Genomic DNA, 23,986 nt, shown 5'->3' with positions numbered 1-23,986 from the left:
ATTATACCCTTAATTTCCTTGCTGCCTCATTTAATTCTTTCCTAGCTATTGCATCATAGCTTCTATTTTTCTTCCTGCATATTCTGACAGAATGCTGTCTCTTGCTGCATTGCCTTCATTCTTTGCAATTTTGCCTCTGAATAGTGAAGATTGTTCCTACATCTGAATATTTTTTTTATTTGACCCCTTTCATACTACTATTTCATGCAAGACTTCCTTTACCATTTGATCTGCTCTTTTTGCTCATTACATTTACCTTACTATTGTAATCTGTCCTTCTTTTATATTCAACTTTTTCAATCTCCCTCGTGCACGTTTGACTCTTCTACAATTTTTGCAATCCCTGTGTCCTCACTGAGAGTCAGGTTCCTGACTGCCCATTGCTTTTATTACACCTTTGTACTCAAGTTGGAATGTTCCTTATATTCTTCTGCCAGTAAACTACATTCCAGACACTTTGGGTCGCTGGTCCATTTCTTGACATCATTTTGTTTGGTTTTGATCATGTGAATAGCTAGCCAGCTAATCTGTAAATTCAAGTAATGCCATTGGAATGCAGGCTAAAGGTTCAAAACATTTGGTCAAGAACACAATTAACAGCAGTAAACTGCCCAAGCCAGCCTGATCCTCACCACATTCCACACAACAACAAATGGAACCTCCTGAGGTTCCACTCTTGTTAAAGCTAAAACACAAGGCAAAGAAAAGGATGGATAATCAAGTTTACTGTCAATAATCTACAACATGTGTGTACAGGTAAAAATGTTAAGTATTAGGTTGTGGTACTAACTTTAAATGGAGCATCCTTTATTCTTTTATTCTTCTGACATGCTGTAACAAATTGTGCACTCTAACTGACTTCACATTTACCTGCTCTTTCAGCTATGGATTACTGTGCCCTCGTGAAGCCAGGCTGCGAGCACATGTGTGCAAACATTGACAACTCGTACAAGTGCTCCTGTGAAGTAGGATATCAACTTCAGGATGACGAGAAAAGCTGCAAAAGTAAGTTGCCAGTAACCGTTTAAATCATGTAAATAATTTGTGTATAGTTACTGCTCTGGGGATCCCAAGTACTTTGTAATATCAGATGGTCTGGACTTGTGACCAGGTGAGATTAAGAGGCTAATGATATGTGTATGTATTGCTCAGATATCAAACCGCATGGCATGTCCTTTCTGATTTACAAAGACCTCTTTGCATAGATGTGGCAAAGAATATGAGGCAGAACGGGTCATGCCGATGCCTTTATATCCAACTGAAGCAAAGCAGATGCATTTTAAATGATACAGTACTTGCCATCTTGGTGGGGTTGGATCCTATTTACCACTCAAAGCAATATTAGTTTTAATGCCAACTTCTCTATATGAAGCTTTTGGTATAAAGTGCTAATCCAGTCGTGGACTCCCACTAGATAAAGGTCCTCTTGAGTCCTGCCAGCATAGAAACAAGGTAGTTTCCCCATCTTCTGTGTACAAAATTAAATTTGAATGTAATTAATGGAAGGTCTCTCTCAATCTAATTATGTAAAGTGGGTGTCCATTCACATCCTTGGTAGACAAATGCAAATAATCCAGAACCAAAGAGTTGGAACGGGCACTTTGACCCTTTGCAGAGCATCATATACAAGTGCTCATCTTTAATCGGGTAGTGAAAGGCTGTTCTCATATTCAGGGTAAATCTGAAAACCTGACATAACTTCAAAATCAAACACTCTCTATATGGCCTCACGTATGGCTTTTAGCCACATTTTTGATAGATAACCTCCAGTATCAGTCTCAACCTTGCAACCATCCCAATTGTCAGGTGTGAAAGCTTTCAAATTCTTCTCAATATCATAAAAGTTTATGTTATTCAAATGTCTGATTAGGATAGACGATTACTTATCCTAATCAGACATTTGAATAACATAAACTTTTATGATATTGAGAAGAATTTGAAAGCTTTCACACCTGACAATCAAACCATTGTAGATCCTGAAACAATTCTAAACAATATGCACCATAACCTTACAACCCCACTACACAGTTTGATTAAACTTAAAAACTAATAGAAGGTCGAAAGACAATGAGCATCCGGGAGATATAAAAGGAGCCAATTATAAACTTAACAAATACAGCAAAATACACAGTCCAAACCTGATAAAATATGGTACAAAAGAAACAAAGGGCTACCATTAGGACATCATGAGAGAAGCAGGCACAATTGGCAAAACCTGTACAATAGGTTTTTGATATCACACACCTAGTTATCTAACCATTCTTAGATGGTAAATCTCCAGGTATATTGAAACATGCAATCATCACCCCACTGCTTGAGGAGCCAACAGCCAACTCACAATCTTACCAACTACTGTCTGATTTCAAATATCTTTTATCTTAGCAAACTTATAGAGAAAGAGGTGACAAAGCAACTTCACTTATATCTTGAACAAAAGATAATGCTTCTTGACCAACAGAGGGTTCTTTGAAACACTAGGAGACACTTGTTGGAGGCGTTATCCCAACCTGTTGGTTGTTTGAAAGGGCAGGCGGCTCCGTGACTCTTCTCCTCTCGCCGCGCTGGTGGTGTCTGTGGCGCTAGTACCGAGACGGGTACACCTAAACTACATACCCCAGGCTCCTTTGCCCTCTGCCTGTGATCCCGGAAGCGGGATTTCGCGCCTAAGGCGCCTCAAAAACAACTCCGCCCTCGGCAGAGCGGGTTCCTTGAAACACTAGGAGACACTTGTTGGAGGCGTTATCCCTACCTGTTGGTTGTTTGAAAGGGCAGGCGGCTCCGTGACTCTTCTCCTCTCGCCGCGCTGGTGGTGTCTGTGGCGCTAGTACCGAGACGGGTACACCTAAACTACATCCCCCAGGCTCCTTTGCCCTCTGCCTGTGATCCCGGAAGCGGCATTTCGCGCCTAAGGCGCCTCAAAAACAACTCCGCCCTCGGCAGAACGGGTTCCTTGAAACACTAGGAGACACTTGTTGGAGGCGTTATCCCTACCTGTTGGTTGTTTGAAAGGGCAGGCGGCTCCGTGACTCTTCTCCTCTCGCCGCGCTGGTGGTGTCTGTGGCGCTAGTACCGAGACGGGTACACCTAAACTACATCCCCCAGGCTCCTTTGCCCTCTGCCTGTGATCCCGGAAGCGGCATTTCGCGCCTGAAGGCGCCTCAAAAACAACTCCGCCCTCCGCATCGCGGGACCGCGCGCGGGCGGCGCCGGGAGAAGCCCGGGACAAGGGCGGGACCGTCTGTGGCCGTCCGGGGCCGTAGGAGGCCGGACCGGGCCACATCTCCTGGTTTCGTTAACCGATATTTGCAATTTTAACATTCCCTTTGTACTTTGACTGTTGTATTGGATATGTGTACCTTGATGGCTTTAAATACACTCACCGTATAAGGTTGGTTTGCATTGAGTTGGTCATTGTTGCATTGGAGCGATAGTCATTATGGGGAAACGCAAGGCCCCACTTGTCCAACCGGATATAAGGCAAAATAATAATCCTTTACCAACTTTGACAGCTATTGACCTTATGCTTCAAAAGACAATTGGGGTAGTTGCATCCGCTATTGAGAGCACCGAAAGGCGCCTGTCACTTCCTGCAGGCCTGCCTCCGCCCCTGTCGGTCAATAATGCTTCTATTTATACTACTTTGTCCCAGGATTCCTTATTAGTACCATCATTCATTGGTCTCCCAGTAACAAGACCACGATAAGAATTAAGGGATAGCGTAACACCTCAGCAGCAGACTGCTGGTGACCTTTTGTCTACCCAATCCAGGCTTTCCTTGTCCCCGGCCATATTTTCCTCAGTAGATCCGCCTACGTCCCCACCTTTGCACGAGAACCCTATAGTACAGATGGGACTGGATTCACCCTTAGGTCCAATTTCCACTACTAGTTCAGTGCTTAGTATTAGTGGTGACGTGCCACAAATGACAACTAGAGGCCAGAAGGCAAAGAGCAAGCAAAATCACTGTAACAAGGAAGGGCCGCAAATAACTAATGCTACAAAGAAGCGACCTATTAAATCCCGCAAAGTTGTTGGCGAAACTAAGGTGGTACAAGGAAAAAGAAAAACGGGTAACAACAATACTTTAGCTGCCCCTTCAAATAGTTGTAAGAATAATCTGATATTAGGGGAGAACTTTTGGGGGAAAATGGAGGGCATGTTAACTACTCTAATTGCACCGCTCATGACAAAATTAACAAACATTGAATCTAGGGTCAATGACATGGAAATTCATGTAGCGGGAACTTCAAATACCCCAGTGGTTAACGCACCTTCTATTCTACCGTCTGTGGCACCCCAAACATCCTCTCTAACTGTCCATGGTAATTCAGCGATAATATCAAATAGGTTTGATGGTTCTACACAAAAGGAGGCCATTGGTATAAGTGACACTACTTCAGATGGTATAAACGTCGTTGGACTCCCAATTCCAGCTCATAACGTAGACCCCACTATTGTAAGACCTGTTACAGACATCAATGAGACATCTTCTACAGCTAGCCTACCTACGTTGAACCTTCCTCCTGAGGCCTGTCCCTATACTGTGATACTAGTAAATGTTCCATCCCTTCCTCCAAATGCCTTTGAACATTGGTCTACATTGAGGAATAAGGCCCTTCATTATTTATCTATTAAATGTGGGTCGAATACAGCTCTCTTCTCAAATTTTAAAATGATAAGAAGAGTTTGCTGGCTAGGTCCGTCAGCCAAATCTCTGAGAGGAGACTGTGTGATTATATCTTTCCGGTCCCCTTTGCTGGTCAACCATATACTTGAAAAATGTTACACCGGCCACTTAGTGGCTGATTATGTCAATATCGTCCCCCTTGACTTTTTCTATGCCCCTTTACAACGGGAAAGACTGAGGGGTCATGGCCCTCATTTGCATAACTTGGGGTACCCCCAAGGGGAAAGATATAATATATCAACATTTAATCACTTTGATATTCTAAGTGGCCTAGATTGTAATGATTGACAGCAACCCCATTATTCCCAAAACACTCTAACTATTGTGGCAGAAGACAGCCGTGATCCTATGGATGATAATAAGGGAAATTTGGGGGCACCATGTAGCTCATTGGACTCCGAGCACAATGTAGGTGGGTCGGTAGATTTGGATGTAGGACCTGGGGAGGGAAATGAGAGTGGACTTATACTTTCCTCGCCAGATTCCACCAGGACTCGCCCTGTTTGTCCCCCCCTAGGATCCCTTCCTTGCAGCATTTGTTCTAGGAACATTGCTGGTGTTAAATCTAAAATTGGCAACCCACTTTGGCAAGACTTCATTAAATTGCAAGATATTATCTGCTTGCAAGAAACATGGAGCAAGGACCCGGTACACCTAAATGGGTTCAAAACATTTCACACCCCAGCGGTGGGTACCCAGCATGGCAGGGCCAAGGGGGGTTTGACGACCTATATCTCCAATAAGCTACATACTTTAAAGATTATGGAATTAGATAAAGATTGTTATTTCCAGGCTTTAATAATAGTTTTGGATTTATCTACTCCGTTAGTATTGCTCAATTTATACAATAATATCCCCTCCAGGGAAGTCAATACTGTCTGTAAAAAGCTGGCCAATGTACTTCTCTCTCAGGAAAAAATCTTTGGTTTTAATTTGATTATACTGCTTGTGGGAGATTTCAATTGTACTTTATGTAATATGACGGCAGATAATAGATGTGGATTAGGTAGCGAGGATGATGGTTTGAGCTTGTCCCATTTTACTCATTCAAGCCTGGGTGATCAATTGAATGAATTTATTGGTCAATTTGACTTGGCCTTTATAAACGAGGTGTGTTCAACACCATTTCCCCTTCCACCAACTTTTAATGGGCGAGGCTGTACCTCCACGATAGATTTTGCACTTATCACTAATAGGCATGCTCGTGCGATTGTTGTCTTTGAGGTGTCCGATATTGCATTAAGCGACCACTTTCCTCTTTGTTTTTCCATTTTTATCCCAAAGTGGTCTGCCCCAAAACCTGCCTCTGAGATAGATATATTATGGGAAAATCTTGCCATTGGTTCTACCAATGGCTTTACGCTTAAATGGGATAAGGTGGATCAATCTCATACGTTAAAAAAGGTGCTTGCCATCTGCGCCTCTGATTTTATTACATGCCTAACAGAGGATGCTCCCCCAGATAAGATATTGGCTTCTTTTCTGTCAATATCTAATGAGATTAGATCCTCCTTAACACGACAACATAGACATAACAGAGTACAGAGGAATAGCTGGTTTAATTCCAGATGCACCAAAGCGTATTCCCTCCTAAAGAAGGCTCTTCATAAACAACCCAGGTGTCCAGAAGATGTCCGCAATTTGAGGCTGCAGTATAAACTCGCTATTAAAGATAGGAAAAAGGAAATAAGAAAGGATACGTGGGAAGCTTTGCACCAGGCCTCCCTATGCAACGATAGTGCAAGCTTTTGGAAGATTATCAGAAACCCCCTATTCAGAGAAGAGGCATGTCCCACCGTAGAAGTCGCAATCTCTGAGGTTGAGTGGATTGACCACTTTTCAAAAGTATACGAGGGGGACGGCACGTATTCCACCTCCTGTAACCCCTCTGATTATCCATCTTTGAGAGATATGCAGTTTTCTCTCCCCGAGGTTGAAAAAGCGATTCAAGCAAGTAAGGGGGGGAAGGCCCCCGGCCCAGACGGTGTGCCCATAGATGTATTTAAGGCAGTTATGTCATTGTGGGCACCCCTATTGGTTCAGGTGCTAAATGCTTGCTGTGCATCTAGCTTTTTATCCACTTGGGTGGAGTCCATAATTGTTCCTATCTACAAAAAAGGGGATCGTCACAAACCGGCCTGTTATAGACCTATTTCTCTTTTAGATTCATTTACAAAAATAGCGGGACGAATAATTCTGGACCGGCTACTTCGATGGGCTGATGACAATTCTATCCTCTCTGACCTACAATACGGTTTCCGTACTGGATTAGGTACTGTGGAACAAGGCTTAAATTTTCTGATGTTAACGGGAAAATATACCAGAGCCAGGAGGGAGAATCTGTTTGTAGCCTTTGTCGATCTTTCAGCCGCCTTTGATTGTGTGATTCATTCCAAACTGTGGATATTATTGGAACAACTTGGGGTTGAAGATAACATTATTTATTTTCTTAAATGTTTTTATAGTGAAGCTTCTGCATCTGTACGTTACGGCCAAAATGGGGAATGCACGGGTAAAATCCCAATCAGGAGTGGGGTCAGGCAAGGTTGTGTCCTGGCCCCTTTCCTTTTTAATTTGTATATAAATGGTTTGGAGAAAGCCCTGTGCAATAACAAACTTGATCCCCCCTATGTTGCTGGCCGTCCCATCCCGTTATTAATGTATGCGGATGACGCAGTATTAATGTCCCGCACTCAATTGGGACTACAGCGCGTGGTTGCCAGTTTTGCCCTCTTCATGTTAGAATTGGGCCTAAAAGTAAACATAGCAAAAACATTTATCATGCACTGTGGCAGAAATGTAAAATCTAAGAAGCCTATTTTTATTGAAGGACAACGGTTGGTTTTTACTCAACAATTTTCCTACCTTGGTATCTTATTTACGCAGAAGGATTCTTGGGACAAGGCATTGGCTGCAAAAAAACAGGCGATGATTCATTCGACAGCTGCTCTTAGGTCCTTCTCGGGGAAACTAGGTACTCGACCCCCCGCAGAGCTAATTAAAATTTATAAAGCTAAATGTTTATCTGGCGCCATGTATGGTAGCGGAATATGGGGGATAGTGGACCCGATTCCGCTCCAGGTTGTTGAGAATACCTTTTTGAAGTTTATCCTCGCGGTTCCTAATAGTTCCTCTAGTTTTAACTGCCACACTGAACTGGGTCTCTCTTTTATATCTGACCTTATTAAGCTAGAACCCGTACTGTTATGGCACAGGGTATGGTCAAAAGATGAACCTAAGCTTAATAGAGATATTTTGTCAGATGTTATTAAGTTAGATGGATACATGAGGATACCGTGGCTCAGATATGTACGTAATTTTTTATCTGATATGGGCAAATTAGAGTACTTTCTAAATCCGCTTACTACCTCAGCTATTTCCAGAAAGGATCTTAAAAAAGAATGCCTGACACACCTAGAATCCTTAAGATGTGCTGTGGAGGTTTTAAAACCAACTGTCCTCCAACATGAATTAGTTTTAACTACTTTTAATATTCAACCCTATTTGACTTATGTACCAAATAACTTTGACCGTTTTTTACTTTGTCGTTTTAGATTTAATATCTTTCACAGATTGGTCAGTTTTCCCACAATCAACGACTGGTCTCATGATTTGTCCCCATGCCCCTGTGATGAAACCTCTCCTCAAAGTACCATGCATGTTGTATTGTTTTGTCGTTATTATATCCGTGATAGGCGAACTATATTATTGCCCTTCTTAAAGATGATTGGACATCGTCAATGTCGCCGTGCACTGTATGAGATCCAATGTTTGGATAACCACCTTTGTGTTGCAACAGTCATTTCTTATTTGAAAAAAGTGTTTTTTATTAGAAAAAGGATGATCTTATAATGTATTTTTTAAAATACCTTTGGGCATTATGCTCTTCTTAATCCAAGTTTTTATGACTTTCATGTATTTGCTGTATTTTATTTATGTACACTTTTATGATTGTTTTTGCTTACAATCGAATAAAGTTTTTCTGATTCTGATTCTGACCAACAGAGATTTAGGACAGCCAGATTAACTAAAATCATCATTGCCAGAGAAAGAGGTGACAAAGCAACTTCACTTATATCTTGAACAAAAGATAATGCTTCTTGACCAACAGAGATTTAGGACAGCCAGGTTAACTAAAATCATCCTTGCCAACCTTTGAGAAGTTCTCTTCATTAACCTTGATGAAAGCAAACAAACCACCCTCATATTCACAGACCTCTTGCAGCTTATGACACAATGGGCCACTCCGTTCTCCTCAAAAGAGTGAACATAATTTGCCAACATTGCCTTGAAAGGGATGCAATCCTTCCTTTTGATCAGAGTCTGCAGGTATATATTGGAACTGAGGATTCTTCAAACATATACTGACTTAATGCATGTCACCAATCTTGTCTCTGTCTCCATCTCTGTCCAAAAGGTATATTCTCCATTTTACATGGGTACCAAGTAACTATGAAGTCCAACTAATACCCAGCTTCTCAACAGACAGTAAATAGGTTGTGTAGCCAATAAAACACTATCAAATGCCTTGTGCTTGTGCAAAAGATGAAAGAAACATATTCAAGCCAAACGGTTTCATAAGTGAAACTCTTATGGCAATAGGAGACTCTCCCAATGCATGTCACAGTCAGCCCCATGTGTTAGAAAAATAGTCCAAGTATTTCATGCATGCAGCTTAGGAAGAAAAAAAGAAAAACAGCTCAACTTCTTCTGTAACACCAATTGCGCTGTCTGACACTACATGTGCGTCTCAAGTGGGCATGGCCCCATGCAAATGAGCAAATACTTTGCCTTTGCACTTGTGTCATATTGTAAATGTGGGTGCAGAGACAAAGAAACTGTCAGGGGATGCATTTACTGTGCACTATAAAGAGGTTTTGCACTGTCAGTATGCCCCCCAACCACAGGGAGACCCTTGTTAGAGTGCGTATGGTAATCCTATGGACCTTTCAGACATCACCCTGGAGGTTGATGCAGCAACTCACTGCACATGCCTGCAGGAGGTTCTCTGCCTCCTTTAACGTGAAGGCTAGATGCTCCATGCACAATGAAAGGCAGACTGACTGTTTCAAACATCTGGTATGCCTTTCACTAGAGTGCTCCCTCAAGAGCAGGGGCCAATTATTTGCTGTGCAGCTAGTTAAAAGTCTGCTGCACAAATCAGGCCAGTGCTCCCTATCAGCACTGCCCGTCTTGGTTTGTTAGCAAGCATCAAGCGATGTCTGCAAATTCTCTTCTCATTATTAACAAGGACATATTATCCAGACTGTCCTCCACCCTTTACTTATTTGCTTCAGGACAGACTTGCAAAAGTAATTACTAATGAAACTACAGCATCCAATTTCAAAGAAAGTGATCATTTGACTTAAATTACTTTCTAAAACAACAATAGTTGTACCAGACTATATATGCATTCCAATTACAACTTCAATATATTTGCAAACCGATGAGTCGGTAGAATGACCAGCTGGTCATCACACGAAAAACCGCAGTAGAAATGGCATGTTGATGAAGGAATTTCTGCTCCTTATGATATATGACTGCCCATATGTGGGGATACAGAGAATGAAGTTTCAAATGAAAATAAAGTGTCTATTGGATTTGAATGCAAGAACTCAAATAATTACTAAGGACAGTGCAGATATTTCCTTGAAAAAATGACAAATGTTGCGTAACATGTTTTGGCTGTTTTTGGTTTGTTAATTTAAGGACTTATGTACAATATTGTTTCTTTGTTAATCAAATTAATACACATAATTGTTCTCAAAGAATAATGGTAAATGTGATTCAAATATCTATTACATGTTGATGATGAGAAAACATAAGTTTGGTAAAGGTACATAAAGAATACTGGTAAATGTGATTAAAACTATTTATTACATATTGATGATTACACAAACATTGGTTTCCCATAGTTGAGATTGATATATTGTAACTAATAAAATGAATTTTGAGAATATGAAATTGCATTCTCGAGTTTCTTAGGTGCCTCTTTCGGAATTCTTATAATAGTTCACTTCGTAGATGTTTATGTTCCAAATGCAGAAATAGATGAAAGAAGCAACCTCCTTCCCTAGAACTTTGGAGGGCTGATTAAAAGATCAAAGTGTGGTGAAATGGTTCTCCAAAGTTAAAAAATGAAATAAAATCGAACTATCAAAGCTAAATGGTAAAACAGAAATATCAGTCAATAGTGTTATGGTCAAAAGAAATGTTAACATGGGAGACAACTACTAGGCTACAGAACAAATAGTAAAAGAAATGTGAAATCCTTGTGGCACTGAAGATGAATCTTAAACTTCTGGCCTCTTAATTTAAAAAACACTTTAGAGACTTTGTTTTGAGGTTAAAAATGAACTCAAACAACAGCTCATTTTAAGATGGTAAACAAACCTATTTCACATTGAAGCAAGACCTAACATACAACCACCTAAAACATTATCAGAGAAAACAACTAGCATTGTATGTAGGTATAAGTGCACATGGTATTTGTATAGCATATACCTAGACAAAAGACAGTGGACAGCTGTACAAGTTAAAAGACACAAATACAGTCAAGGAGAGAATGAAAGCGTAGTTGGGTGATGAAAGCAAAAGAAGATTCTTACTGTGTTGTGATGTAATGTTCTTACATGTGTAATCATCAGTTTCCTAAATTGGATGTGGATTGGAACAGTCCTGATGAATTAAGGAATTTTGTTCCACATCCCAGGTGTACAGATGGAAAACTCCTATAGACTTTTCTTTTTTGAACTTCTTAATCCATAGTCTAACAATGTTGTTGCTGCAGTTATGCTGAGAGCCACTGAAGATGGTGAGCTTGTCAGATAGGTGTGGCTGCTGCTTGAGATGGCTTTGTAGCCAATGCAGTTAGTTTTGAAGATGGTGTGAGCTGACAAGGGGAACTAGTGGAGTTCTATCAAGGTAGGGTAAAGTGTTCATATTTTTTCAGACCTTGATGAGAGAGATGTGCTGTGCATTGTAGGACATCTTAAAGGTAGGCCATTCTGGAGTCTGGGACGCTGTTGAGCAGGGCATTGCCACCATCCAGATGCCAAAGTATGAGGGCTTGAACTGCATTTGCTTTTCTTCACGGAGTATTTATTGAGCTTAAGGTTGATGTCCATGGTTTATCCAAGTGACTAAGTGTTGGGTGAAAGGGGGGCTTCAAATCCTTTGAGGTTTGTGCTTTGCGCCATGTTTGTACTGAATGTTGTTCTAGTGGAATAGAAGGAATTCTGTTTTAGTGATGTTGAGCTTGGGGTACGTGCCTTATATTAGGTGTGTATGAGGTTTAGGCAGTGTTTGAGGCACTAAATGTCTAGAGCAGCTCACGTATTGGTGAATTTCGATACTCTTATTGGCGAGTTGAGTCCTAAGGGGCTCCAAGTAGAAGGTGAAAATGACAGGGCAAAGGTGGAACTTTGGGGACTCCACAGGTGCAGGGCACTGCAGGGACCCGAAGATACACAAGTTGCTGAATTAGCGCTGCTTGGTTGGCTAGAAAGAAACCCAGAGGATGATAGTGACAGTGAATCTTATTCAAGACTTCAGGGTGTGACTGAAGATGGGATGTTCAATTGTGTCAAAGGCAGCTGAGAGGTCCAGCAATAGAGGTATCAGGAGGTATGGTCATCTGTGTCTGTGGTCATGAGAGTGTTGTCTGGAATTTGTAAGGTTGCTGTCTCCCTCATACAGCATGATCGGAAGCTGGATTATTAGTTGTGCAGAATCTGGATAGTGATGTAGGAATGTCAGAGTAGAGTGTAATTTTTATAATGGTCTTGCTATTTAAGGGTAGGTGACCACAGTGCAGGTAGTTAAAGTGCTCACCATGGTCTAGTGGGGGTTTCTTCAGGAGTCAGAGGTTGTGGCTTTTCTCCAGAGCTTCTGGGAAGGTGCCTCCAGCATGAGAGGCATTTGCAATCATTAATGAGGGTGATAGAGCTTCTCTGAAGAGGACTCTGATGAAGGATGAGAGTAAAACATCATCTTCATTGGAGGCTGGTTTGAGGGAGTTGAGTTCTGCAAGAGACAAGGGTTTGTAGGAGGACCACTGTGGGGTGATACAAGGATGGATGGGTGTAAGGGACACAGATGATACACTGAATTGGGGTTAATGTATGACATTGTTCTGCATTCTGTCCATCAACTGTTGTTTTTGCATTGTCACTCTGAGTGGGACGGGTATGCTCAGACGTGAGTCCCATGCTCTCCATGCAACTGGAATCAAGCTATCCTGGCTGAAGAGGGGTGAAACCCCGAAACCGGTCTTTGGATGCTTGGTTCCAGTCCAGGCTTGGCAGTTTGGGCTTAAAATATGTAGGAGAGAGCCTGGCCTAACATTCCGACTGGTTTTGTACATACGTGAGATGGGTTGGAAGAATTCTACTTCTCTAAAGTGCTCATATTTTGAACCACAAATTCTGAAAGCTATGGTATTAGCATCATACAGTGAGCAATGACTTTATTGGTGTTGGCGAAGTGCCCAGTGTGCCTTTGTCACAGTATCATTTAAAAAAAGACTAGGCAAAGAAAATATGGCTTAAATGAGCTCAATATCACAAACAGATTAAATGAGTTAAGTATCAGATTAAGTTGTCAGTATTATTAAGGAAGTACATTTCATTACGGTTCTAAATGTAATTTTTTTAAGGTGAATGTCTTAAATAAATATCATGTATTAAAAATAATACCAGTAGATGAGAAATCTGTGAATTTGCTTGACTTCCAACTGACTTCATTTTCTGGTCTTTCAGGAGTGGACCACTGCGCCCAAACAGATCACGGCTGCGAGCACCAGTGCGCAAACAGCGACGGGTCGTACATGTGCCTCTGCTTTGAAGGATACAAACTTCAGGACGACGGGAAAAGCTGCAAAAGTAGGTTGGCAAAACCTTTTTTTAGTTGGGTCCCTTCAAATGTCAGATCCTCTGAATATATGACCAGGATGTGTTATGCTGATTCGTAGAGGGCACTATCACCCAGGAGGGTATCCTGGCGCTGAGCAGGTGTGAGTCTAGGCACACCTATGGCCTAGTGGGATTACTCGAAAAGCCAGGTCTTCAGCTTCATGTGTAATTCAAGAATAGAGGAGAAGGCTTGTATGTGTAGCGGCAGGTAGTTCCATGCATTAAGAATGATGTAGGAGAAGGCTCGACTGCCGGATCTGGTTTCCATATGTGCGAAATTTGTGCAAGTAGGAGTCTGGACGAGCTGAGATGTCTGGAAGTTTAGTGAAAGCAGATGCGATTGTTGAGGTATCAGTGTTACATAGTGCCCTGAAAGTGTGTTTGAGGAGTTTGAATTGTGCTTGTTTGTTAATGGGTAGCCAGTGGAGCTCCTTCAGGTGTGGCTTGCTGTGATTGTGGTGTGGGAGGTCAAGAGTGATTCTGGCCGCTGAGTTCTGAATGGTCTGAAGCCTTCTGGTGAATTTTTTGTTGCTCCCGGCATAGAGAGTGTTCCCATAGTTCAGCTTGTTTGTGACCAGGGTGTGTGTGTGATGGTTGATGGCTGATTGGGAGCCATTTGAAAATCTTCCTCAACATCTTTAGGGTATGGAAGCATGAGGCGGTGATGGCCTTGACTTGGGAGGTCATGTTGAGTTTGCGATAGATGATTATTCCCATGTTCTTGGCATGGGTGGTGGGGGTGGATGTCAGTACTAGCTCTGTTGGCCATCAGGTGGAATCCCACAGTGATGTACTCTGCCCAAAGATCACAATTTCGGTCTTGTTGGTCAGCTTAGACAGTTGGTCTTCATTCAGTAAGTGATTTCAGTCATGTAGGCATTGAACTTGATCCCGGTACTGGGTGTGTTGTCTGTGAGGGAAAGAATTAGCTGCGTGTCATCAGTGTAAGAGAGGACATTGATATTGTGAAAGCAGATGATGCTGGCTAGAGGGATAATGTATGTGTCATGTAAGGTCATGTAAGGTCAGGCTCATGTAAGGTCATGTAGGATCATGTAAGGTCAGGCTCAGGGAGGATGCTTGCAGAATTCCGCAGATGAGGTTGTGGGCATCCAAATTGTGCGGTTCCAGGCTGAGCGAATGGGTCCTTCCAGGCAGGAAGGAGCGGATCCATCAGAGTGCATGTCATTGGATTCCGATGCTTTGTAGGTGTTGGATGAGGATGGGATAGGAGACTGTGTCAAATGCTGTGGAGAGGTCCAGGAAGATGAGGGCCACCGTGTCTCCTCAGTCCAAGGAATTTGGATGTCATCTGTGGGTGTCATGAGGGCAGATTCTGTATTGTGGATGGGTCTGAAATCAGACTGATTGGTGTAGAGGAGTTAGTAGTCATTGAGATAGTTGATGGGATGTCTGTTGATGATTGTCTCTAAGACCCTCGCTCAGAATGGTTGCAGAGAAATCATTCTCCCATTGGGGAGAGGAGTTAACCAAACGGCTAGGGCGGTCGACCTTGAATCTGGTGAACCGGGTTCGAGACTCGACAATGACGCTGAACATCCTGTGATTATTGGCAAATTACTTAATCTCCCCGTGCCTAAAAAAATGAATATGTGTCCTCATGTAACGCAACTGGTGCTATGTAAAGCGCTCTGATACCCAATGCTGGGTTAAGTTCTCCCTGTAAAAAAAACTCCGTACAAAAAACAGAAAATAGAATTCTGTTGTTAGCAACCATTGAGGGGCCCACAGAGGATTTCTTCAGCAATGGGAGGACAGTTGTGTATTTCCAAGCTTCAAGGTGGCAGAAGAGGTGTAGGCATTCAGAATAGGTGTGAGCATGACGCTGATGGGTTGTAGTCCTCTGGCATAGGCGTGGCGGGGACAAGAGTCAGCTGGAAACTCTGAGTGGATAGACTTCCACATGGCTGAATTTTCATCTGCAGTGATGATGGACCATGTGGATAGCATTGGTCTTTGGATAAAATCAGCAGGCATTTGGCAAGATCAGTCAGGCACAGTTGCGGGATGAAGTTGCTGTAAATAGCGGTGATTTTGTTGCTGAAGATTTGAGAGAGATTGTTGCAGAGGTCGTGCGCAGGGGTGATCGAGTTGGAAGCGGCCAATGGTGAGGTGAAATCTTACACAATGGCAATTTTTCCCTCACGTCTGTTGAGCTGGCATCAATGCAGTCCACTAGAGTGCCATGTTTGGTGGTTTGAATTATTTGGTAGTAGCGCCTTAGACAGCCGTGCCAAGTATCACGCATCAGGTGTTAGACTAACACATTTCAGTGTGGTGGTCCGCATCACCACACTGAAATGCACTTTCACGCACTATAGCACCTCCTCAGTTTTCAAATAGCCGGAGCGCTGCTTAAGTACCTCTGACAATTTGCTATTAGCAGGCAGCGGGCATTGCTGTGGCAGGTTTGGGGGCTGGCTCAGGCAGCTCGCTCTGGCCATGGCTGTCTACATTGTTTCAATCACCTGACACTGCACGGAGCAGCAAAGTTACTGACCTCACCCCGTCACGTGGAGCCTCACCCAGGGTTTAATTTGCCCAATAACACAGCCTGACTAGAGCCTGGGCTGGGCCACATTTGCAGTTTGGACAGCCGGGAGCCGGGGCTGCAGCTGAGCTCGCACTGCGCGGCAAACCAGCCGGAGCATATAAGATTTGGAGTGGACTCGTAAGGCCGCTGCGAAAGTGGTCTGTTGCAGTCATTAGTGGAGTCACTAGGCCCGATTCGCAAAAGTAATCTGAGACAAAATCCTAACTTTACGACTTTCGGTATTCACAAAAGGCATGTAGGAGTAGTAAAGTTAGGATTCCTAACTTTACTACTCCTAAACGGAGAAAAATCCTAACTTTACAACTTTCGGTATTCACAAAAGGCATTTAGGAGTAGCAAAGTTGGGATTCCTAACTTTACTACTCCTAAACTGAGAATAACTTTCGGTATTCACAAAAGGCATTTAGGCCTTGCAAAATCAGGATTCCTAACTTTACTAATCCTAAACTGAGAAAAATTCTAACTTTACGACTTTCGGTATTCACAAAAGGCATTTAGGAGTAGCAAAGTTAGGATTCCTAACATTACTACTCCTAAACTGAGAAAAATCTTAACTTTACGACTTTCGGTATGTACAAAAGGCATTTAGGAGTAGTAAAGTCAGGAATCCTAACTTTACTACTCCTAAATGCCTTTTGTGAATACCAAATGTCGTAAAGTTGGGATTTTGTCTCAGTTTAGGAGTAGTAAAGTTAGGAACCCTAACTTTGCTACTCCTAAATGCCTTTTGTGAATACCGAAAGTCGTAAAGTTAGGATTTTGTCTCAGATTACTTTTTTGAATCGGGCCCACTGAGTCCTGGACCACAACCCTGCTCAGACTGGTGGACAGATGTAACAGCACTCGCTGCCAGAGTAAGTGTCACGAGAAAACCAGGTCGGACCGCCAGGCTCAGCTTTCCGCTGCTGACTGCCTGAGGGTCAAGACATCCTCACTGTACTCGGGGGGAGGGAGGCTTCGCCATTAGCCGCCCAGGCGGTAATTGAAAGGTGATGCATGTGACCTTCCTTAATCCCTCACCGCTCTCCGTAAATGTGGCAGTAGCACTAGCCTCTTCTTGCTGCCCACAGCTCTCAGCTCTGCCCTCTCCCCGGGTGGCTCCAGCCTAGGTTAAAGTTGGCTGGTCCTTGTAGTTAGGCCTCCCCTCTGCCCTGCGGTACTTTCATGGTGGTGATTCTTGCGGCATTTTTGACTCCATATATGTTCACAAGGAAGGTAGTTTATTTAGGTGATGGTGTTCTTCAAACTTACTTCCTGTGACATCAAAGCAGAACCGTCAAGTATATAACTTGCTGACTCTTCCCACATGTATTTTAAATCACGGTGACAGTTTCACTAGGGACCGATAAGGCTGAACATGCCTTACTGGGAACACGAGCACCGAGGGCCTTGTTTACACATCTCTTTTATTAAGCACATATGCTTTCTGAATAAGCAAGTAAAAAAAAGATTGCTCAATTTAGCAGCCCATTCCGTTAATAGCCGTGCCTTGCCAAGCATATGCTGTAGACTATACACACCATAACATGCATATTTGAAATGCAGATGTTCACCCCTTGGTCTTTAATGACAGATGTTTATTGATACTCAGCTCAGTGGTTCTCAGGCCACCCAACCCAGAGCAAAGAAATACTGAGCAAACCTGCCAATATCTGAACCTGTGCCCATGAGGCGAATCACAGAATAGTGGATGTATTAGTGCACTGAGCTACCAGACCCAGCTAGGAGTAGGGATTTGCACTTTACTTGAACCTGGCGTTGGGGCTAGCTAGTTGCTGTGGTGCACACATTTATAAGCTAATCTCAATTCAGTCTCAGACAGTGGGCCTTTGGAGAGTGTTAATCTGACTCAAAGCTAAAATTTACTTTAAACCTGCCTAGCTGTGACCTAAATGAGTGCCTGCCACTCGCAGCTTTCCAATGCAGCGGGGATTACTGCAAAATATGAACGTCCTCCAGGCTGCTTCATCTATTTTCTGCAATTTTAACTAGAGTCTGATAAATGAAAGCCATTTAACAATTATTTCTTATGCTTTACAGAAGTTAACTTAGGGCCATATTACGAGTTACACAGTGTGGTAGCGGGACAGTCCCGCCAAACCCGTGTGAAAACTGCATGCCAAATAATTACTTTTTTTGTCATTGGCGGGCGATTTCATTGCGGTGTCTGTAAAACGGGCACCACTATGGGAACATTAAAGTAAGTTCCAGCACGACATGGACTTGAAAGTCCATGCCATGCTGGAACTTCTGTGGTTGCACGTGGGGGGGGACATGTTGTGGCCCCTGTGTGCATCCACAAGGCATGAGGCACAAGGTGGCCCTGCAGGGCTCCCTTTCTTTCATCTATGCCACTGTTTTCATGGAGGAAAGACCTCCATGAAATCAGTGGCGGAGATGGAAGATGTAATATGCTTGGCGGGTTCGCCATGGCACTACCAACTGCCAGAGAACGGCAGTTCCCTGGTGAAGTCGGTGGTCAAAAGCTGGCACTACCACTAGGGTCGCAATGTGGTGGTCGCAAGACCGCCACCGCCACGCCACCATGAATCTCACAATTAGGCCCTTAGAGTTTCTCGTTGCTCAAATGGTTGTCATGTCTGATACATATGTGTTTCCCTCGTCTTCATTGCTTGATTTTCCTTGTGAGAAAATGTGACTTATAGTCATTTAAATGTCACTCATAATTACCCAGAAATTATGAAAATTTTACACATGGCAATCTAAAACCATGGCAGCTATGCTTAGAGTGGATTTGAACGTGCTCCTGTCTGCAGAGTCCTGGCTTATTGGTCATTTACGCTCCAGTTGTTTGCAGTGGCGTTTCATCAGTCTGAGTTCTTCCGTGTACCAACTGGCCTGGGATCTGGTTCTTGTTGCATTGCTGTGTTTGAGGGGAGCCAGGCAGTCAGCACAGGAAGTGATCCAATTGATTGCTTTGTGGAGGCTGTTGCTGTATTCGGGTCAGTGGGTATTGAGAGCTGTGCTCCAGTACTTGTCAGTGTTGCTGTTTCAGTTTCAGCAGGCTAGTCTGGTGGTGGTGAATGTGCATTGGACTGGGATGCTGAATTTGACAAGCGTATGGTCTGTCAAGGGGATTGGTGTGGTATTGTCGACTTGGATGTTGCCGTAGTTTGTGTAAATAGGGCCCAGGAGGTGTCCGGTGATGTGAATAGGTCGCTTTACTTGATGGGTGAGGCCGAGGCTTACAAAGTCTTCAATAGGTGCTCTTGAGTTGGAGTTGGCATGGTCTTACAGGTAGACGTTCAGGTCTCTAAGTAGGATGTACTTGCTAGCATTGAGTTCGAATGGTGTGACGAAGTCTGTGATCGTGTCGGTGAAGTTGGTGTGCAGCCCTAGTGGTCTATAGATAAAAGTACTGCTTAGGGTGATGTGGCGTGTGACTTGGAGTTTGAACGACATGTGTTCCATGTTGGAGGATGACATGTCCGTGGATGTGGTTCAGCTGATGCTGTTCTTTTCAATTATGGCGATTCCAGCTCTGGGCTTCTTAAGTCCATCTTGCCTTGCAATCTTGTAGCCGGGGAGAGGTTGGGGGAGGTGGCTGTGGTGATGTCAGGTGCCGATGCAGGGTTCAGCGAGGTTTCCGTGAGGAAAAGTAGGTCAGGGTCATTGTCGTTCAGCAGGTCCCAGATCTTTGGGGTGTGTTTGGTGAATGAGCGGGTGTTGAGGAGCACGCATGCATGTGTAGAGTGTTGTGTGGATAGTTGCAAAACTGTGTGAGTGTGAGAGAGTGGGGTGTTGGGTGCTGTTGGTGCAGTGATTGTTGGGTGTGTGTAAGTGAATGAGAACTTGCGGGAAGCTCAGGAGAATGCTCCATTGGTGTTGTGTGGTGAGGCTGTAGCATGTGGCGCAGCAGCTGTGGTTGAGAACATGGAGGGTTGCAGTATGGTAGTGGCGGGATTGTGGAAGACCAAGGTTTGTGGTGATGGATGCTCTCTATGCACATACGGGTTTGCCTTTGGCACATTGGCAGCGCATCCACAGTATGGCAGCCATTGAGGAGATCCTGGGAGTAGAGATGAGTCCTGTCCCTTCCTGTGCAGATGGATGATGGGAAATCAAGTGATGTCACATCCTGTACAGACCAGGTGAGATTCGAAATCTCAAAACCAAGGTCACCATCTGATGGAATGGTTAAGGATACAACAGTACCCACAGACACCATTAAGGCCCTCATTACGAATGGCAAGTTAACTCCTATGAGCCCCACCACTGGCTGCAGCAGGTTTATTAATATGAAGAATTTAGAGGGAACACTGCTAGTGAGTTCCAGATTTCGCTTCCTTCAAACAGGTGAGGTTTCCTGGCGGAACACTGAGGAAAGGCACAATAGAATTGGCACCAAAAGTCTCATTCCATCATGTTATTCGCCAAAAAGGTGTAATTCCCATTATTTCCCCACGCCCATGAAGTATGGGAAACCCCGGTAAAGTTCTTTGGAAATAACAGTGATCTCCCGGCTGCTAGTAATCGGGGCCAAAGTCAGTTGCCGATCCTGAGCCAAGCAGCCAGGACACTGAACAACACGAGGGTGTCATCGGTGGAGCTTTGTACCCTGACTCCCGGAGCCTGTACAAATTAGGTTGTGGCTGTACAAAGATACTATATAGAATGGTCAGCAACAGGAACTCGGATGTGCTCTACAGCTAACCACAGTTGAATAACAAGAGAAGTTGCCCTGATTACATATTTCCTAGAAAAGAAGCAAATCATTTGGAAGATCTGACGACCCCCACCACTTCCCTGATTCCAAACATGAGAATGCTTTTAATGCTGTTGAAAAAAATCCATTAGCTTCACTAGTGCATCATTCTCATGATCAAGTATGTCTAATAATAGTGATGTCTTAGTACCCCTGCTAATTCGGATTTGCAATCAAACAGGATGCTTGTTTTCACCAGGGGTGAGGCTACCATTGGTGCAGCAGGTGCAGTGCACTGGGGTGCAGAACCCTGTGGGCCCATTGTACAATGATGATTGCGATATTTTACATCACCAGCAGCAGTCAAAGGGGCCCTTTTCCTTCCTTACACCAGGGGCCATGGCATCCAAGCTATGCTACTGGTTTCCACATAAAATGTCAATTAGATCCTATCCTGTATCATGATGCCACTTTTCTCACCACCATATTTACCAAGTGCACTTGTAGCTGCTTTGTGCTCATCAGTATGCTAGTTAAATGAATAAATCCACCACTGATAGCTAAAAGAATTAAGTCTACCAGGTGCTTGACATAAGTGCTGGTGCCCTCTTCTTGGGGTATCCTACACTGAATATCACCCTCTACTAAGGGTGGTCACTGATTTACTTTACTCACCAATTATGGTCCTGGACTGGAGGCGGGTGAGCATAATGAGTGGAAAGGCAATTCATAGGTGTAAACACCAGCAAGTGAGCAATAACATTAAAAGTAAAGCGCGGGTGAGACGATTATAGCAAAAGTAAAGAAATAGATGTTTGTTTCTATTTCTTTACTTTTGCTATAATCGCGGCACCGGCGCTTTACTTTTAATGTTAAAAGTAAAGCACCGGTGCCGCGGTTAGAAAGAAAAAAAATGCTACCGCCGGCCACAGCTTGCAGTGCATGTGCGCAAGTGGTGCGCGCGCAGCAGTAATCACGCCATATGGCGCCTCTGCTGAAGCGCGCGCCCGCGCACATGCACTGCAAGCTGTAGCCGGCGGTAGCATTTTTCTAAGCCCTTACCTAAAGTCGCGCCAGACCAGCGCAAGCGCTGGGGCAGGCGAGACCTAAAAACTATTGGGCCATCCCACGCTGACACTGCAGATTAATAAAGGAACCATCCTGTGGAGGGAAATAATTCTACTGGCTATATACAATGTTCTTAAAGCACATCTCACTTGTCCATTTGAAGATGTGCCAAAACCCTTTTCCGGATACCATCCAGTATTTATACCATCCTAAACAGAAGTGTACTACTGTGCCCAAGTTGCAACATCTGATTTCACATGAAATTTTGCAATGTTTGCATATCCCAAACTGTACGAACCATAAACGTAGTGTAAAATAATCTGTAAAAAATGTAAACTGAAAAACACTGTAAAACCCTAACAAAGTGAAAATAACTTCTGTAGGCCACTCATTGCCTTTACAAGATCCACCTTTTTAGGTTTTGCCTGCACAGTGCTTATCTGTGCGTGAGAAATCTATTGTTTTTGATATAAACTTAAAAGGGATTTACATCCCGCCTTCTCTCTTTCCTGGCTTTTCATTGGTTCCTGTGCGTGCTACTTACCTTTCCTCCATTTCAATTGGCTGTCGTATATTTTCCTGCATTTACCAATGCTTGTTCTTCATCTGCTTCTTTTATCAGTTTGCTGCTGCCGATATACTGTTAACATCCACTTTGGTGGAACTATATTTTCATAAAGTTTTGCCTTTTACTCTTGCAGCATAGTTATATAACAATTTATCACCCAGAGAGATTAAGGGGCATATTATCAACGAGGCGATAAAAAATTATCGCCACTTTTGCGTCCGTTTTTGGATGAAAAGCGGCGATAATTTTAACGCCCTATTAGCAAGGACACGCTAACGCATGAATCCATGCTTCTTTGCCCCTTCCCTTAACGCCCAGCTTTGCATCTCTAATGAGATGCAAAGTGGGCGTTCCTCACAAGAATAACGGGAGAAATGTCGCTTATCTCCTATTATCAAGCCTCGTGCTAAGAAGCATAGCGACAAGAAAAGTAGCGATAACCTCTGTTATCGCTACTTTTCTTACGCCTGCTTTGAAACTGACTTAGCCATGATATCCTATGGAAGGTGGATATCATGGCTAAGTATGTGTAGCACTATCAGTAAGCTATCGCCAAAAGTTGTGCGATTATCGCTGCATTTCTAGCGATAATCGCACAGTTGGCAGCTTGCGCTCTGAATTTTATCGCTTTGAAGATAAGCGTTGCTGATAGCACGCTATCTCCGCGATAAAATTCAGAGTTGGCCGGCGATAATTATCCTCGCGCTAAGTGCGCTTAGCGATAAATATCGCCGGCCCTTGCTGATATGCCCCTAAGTGATTTGCATAGAATCACAGGATGTTGCACTGCACCAGCGAGACTCAAACCGGGATCCCCAGCTCTCGGGCCAGCAGCTCTGGCCGCTACGCCACATCCTCTCCAGACCCGTGTTATCTGTCAAGGAGCTCTTTCCTTCTCCCAGACGATGATTGATGAAAACATCTCTTTATTCATTACATTGGCGAAACCAATGCATTACCAATGATTGTTGAAGAAGTTCTTGCTTTCTAATTGAACGGATTCTGTAATGATGCAGCAACTGTAAAGCGGCTTTATGAACAGAATCAGATACTATGAACTCCATTATCTAACATGGCGCAGTGAATATCGGATTGTTGTGACCAGTGAAGAATGAATACGTCCGCCACATTATCACTTGCTCCATTGTGCTATTTAGAATGTTAGAAGGGTAAACTAAAGAGTAAAAAACAAAATGAAGTGTGCGCGAAATGTGAAAATGGATGCAACAGGATCGGCAGCAATTTGCAGCTGCAGGACCCTTCTAAAAAAAAAATTCAAAAATGATGTACAACATGGAGGAATGATGGAGAGCAGGACGAGAGTGGGACAGGGAGAACTGAATATAATGGGAGAGGGAGGAACGAAGAGAGCATGGGGGAAGAGACAGGAAAAACAGATAGGGCCTGATTAATTTACTAATTTTCGATGGTCACTATGGTAAAGTTAGACCAAAAGTCTAACTTTACTTGTGGTAACTTACCATTGTAAATACCGAAAAGTAGTAAAGGT

The 23,986-nt window shown here is 43.4% G+C and overlaps 1 protein-coding gene across 2 annotated transcripts in view; it reads left to right on the top strand.

The window, feature by feature from the left end:
• Positions 1 to 23,986, top strand: part of MATN2 (matrilin 2) — a 476,504-nt gene that overhangs the window by 329,651 nt on the left and 122,867 nt on the right. For both annotated transcript variants that reach the window (XM_085605205.1, XM_085605204.1), the window contains exons 11-12: positions 883 to 1,005; positions 13,447 to 13,569. In XM_085605205.1, the coding sequence (XP_085461331.1) occupies positions 883 to 1,005; positions 13,447 to 13,569 (246 nt within the window). The remainder of the gene's footprint in view (positions 1 to 882; positions 1,006 to 13,446; positions 13,570 to 23,986) is intronic.

Source organism: Triturus cristatus, chromosome 5_1, assembly GCF_964204655.1.
Source record: "Triturus cristatus chromosome 5_1, aTriCri1.1, whole genome shotgun sequence".
Lineage (NCBI taxonomy): Eukaryota > Metazoa > Chordata > Amphibia > Caudata > Salamandridae > Triturus > Triturus cristatus.
Note: the sequence above shows the minus strand (reverse complement) of the source record. Positions and strands in the feature narration are given on the sequence as shown.